Below are 638 nucleotides of genomic sequence, written 5' to 3'. Positions count from 1 at the left end.
GAGGGGGAGAGGGAGGGGGAGGAGAGGGAGGAGGAGGAGAGGGAGGAGAGGGGGAGAGGGAGGGGGAGAGGGAGGGGGAGGAGAGGGAGGAGAGGAGAGGAGAGGGAGGAGGAGGAGAGGGAGGAGATAAAGCTGGTTCTATAGAGTTTCACTCACTAGAGGAGGAGGAGCCAACTGTGAATGTAGTTTACAAACCGACCAATCCTCTTCGTTCAAAGATCAGTTTAGGATGACATGAGACAAAGAAAATCAGCAGATGTTTGTTGTGTTGTGTGTGTAGAACCAGGACGCGGTGAGCCTGGACACGGTGTGTCGTCTGTACGAGGTCGGAAGACACAAACTGGCAGAAGAAGGAGACGACGACGATCAGGTGAAATGACGACGATGTTTGTCTCAGAGCAGGAAGTTTGGATAACAATCCACAGTTCATATGTCTAGTGTGTGTTTGTGTGTTTAGATTCATCTTTAGTTTAACCAGAGGTGCAGAGTAATGCACATATAACTAAAGGTACTATAGATAGTCATTTCAATAGAGCGTATGAGTCATAGCGCCAAATACAAGAGACCACAAGTCAGAGCTTCATGTGTTAGAGCTGCATTCCCTCTAGTGTCCACCAGGGGGCGACTCCTCTGGTTGT

The 638-nt window shown here is 49.4% G+C and overlaps 1 protein-coding gene across 1 annotated transcript in view; it reads left to right on the top strand.

Moving 5' to 3' along the window:
• LOC116377343 (DDB1- and CUL4-associated factor 1-like) overlaps positions 1-600 on the top strand; it is a 13,104-nt gene extending 12,504 nt beyond the window's left edge. The window contains exon 10 of the mRNA XM_031838958.1: positions 281-600. Coding sequence (XP_031694818.1) covers positions 281-379 — 99 coding nt within the window. The 3' untranslated portion in view covers positions 380-600. The remainder of the gene's footprint in view (positions 1-280) is intronic.
• Positions 601-638: the final 38 nt, after the last annotated feature.

The sequence above is a fragment of the Anarrhichthys ocellatus genome, unplaced genomic scaffold (assembly GCF_004355925.1).
Source record: "Anarrhichthys ocellatus isolate YVR2014 unplaced genomic scaffold, GSC_Weel_1.0 scaffold1140, whole genome shotgun sequence".
NCBI lineage: Eukaryota > Metazoa > Chordata > Actinopteri > Perciformes > Anarhichadidae > Anarrhichthys > Anarrhichthys ocellatus.
This window is presented reverse-complemented; position numbering and strand designations above follow the sequence as displayed.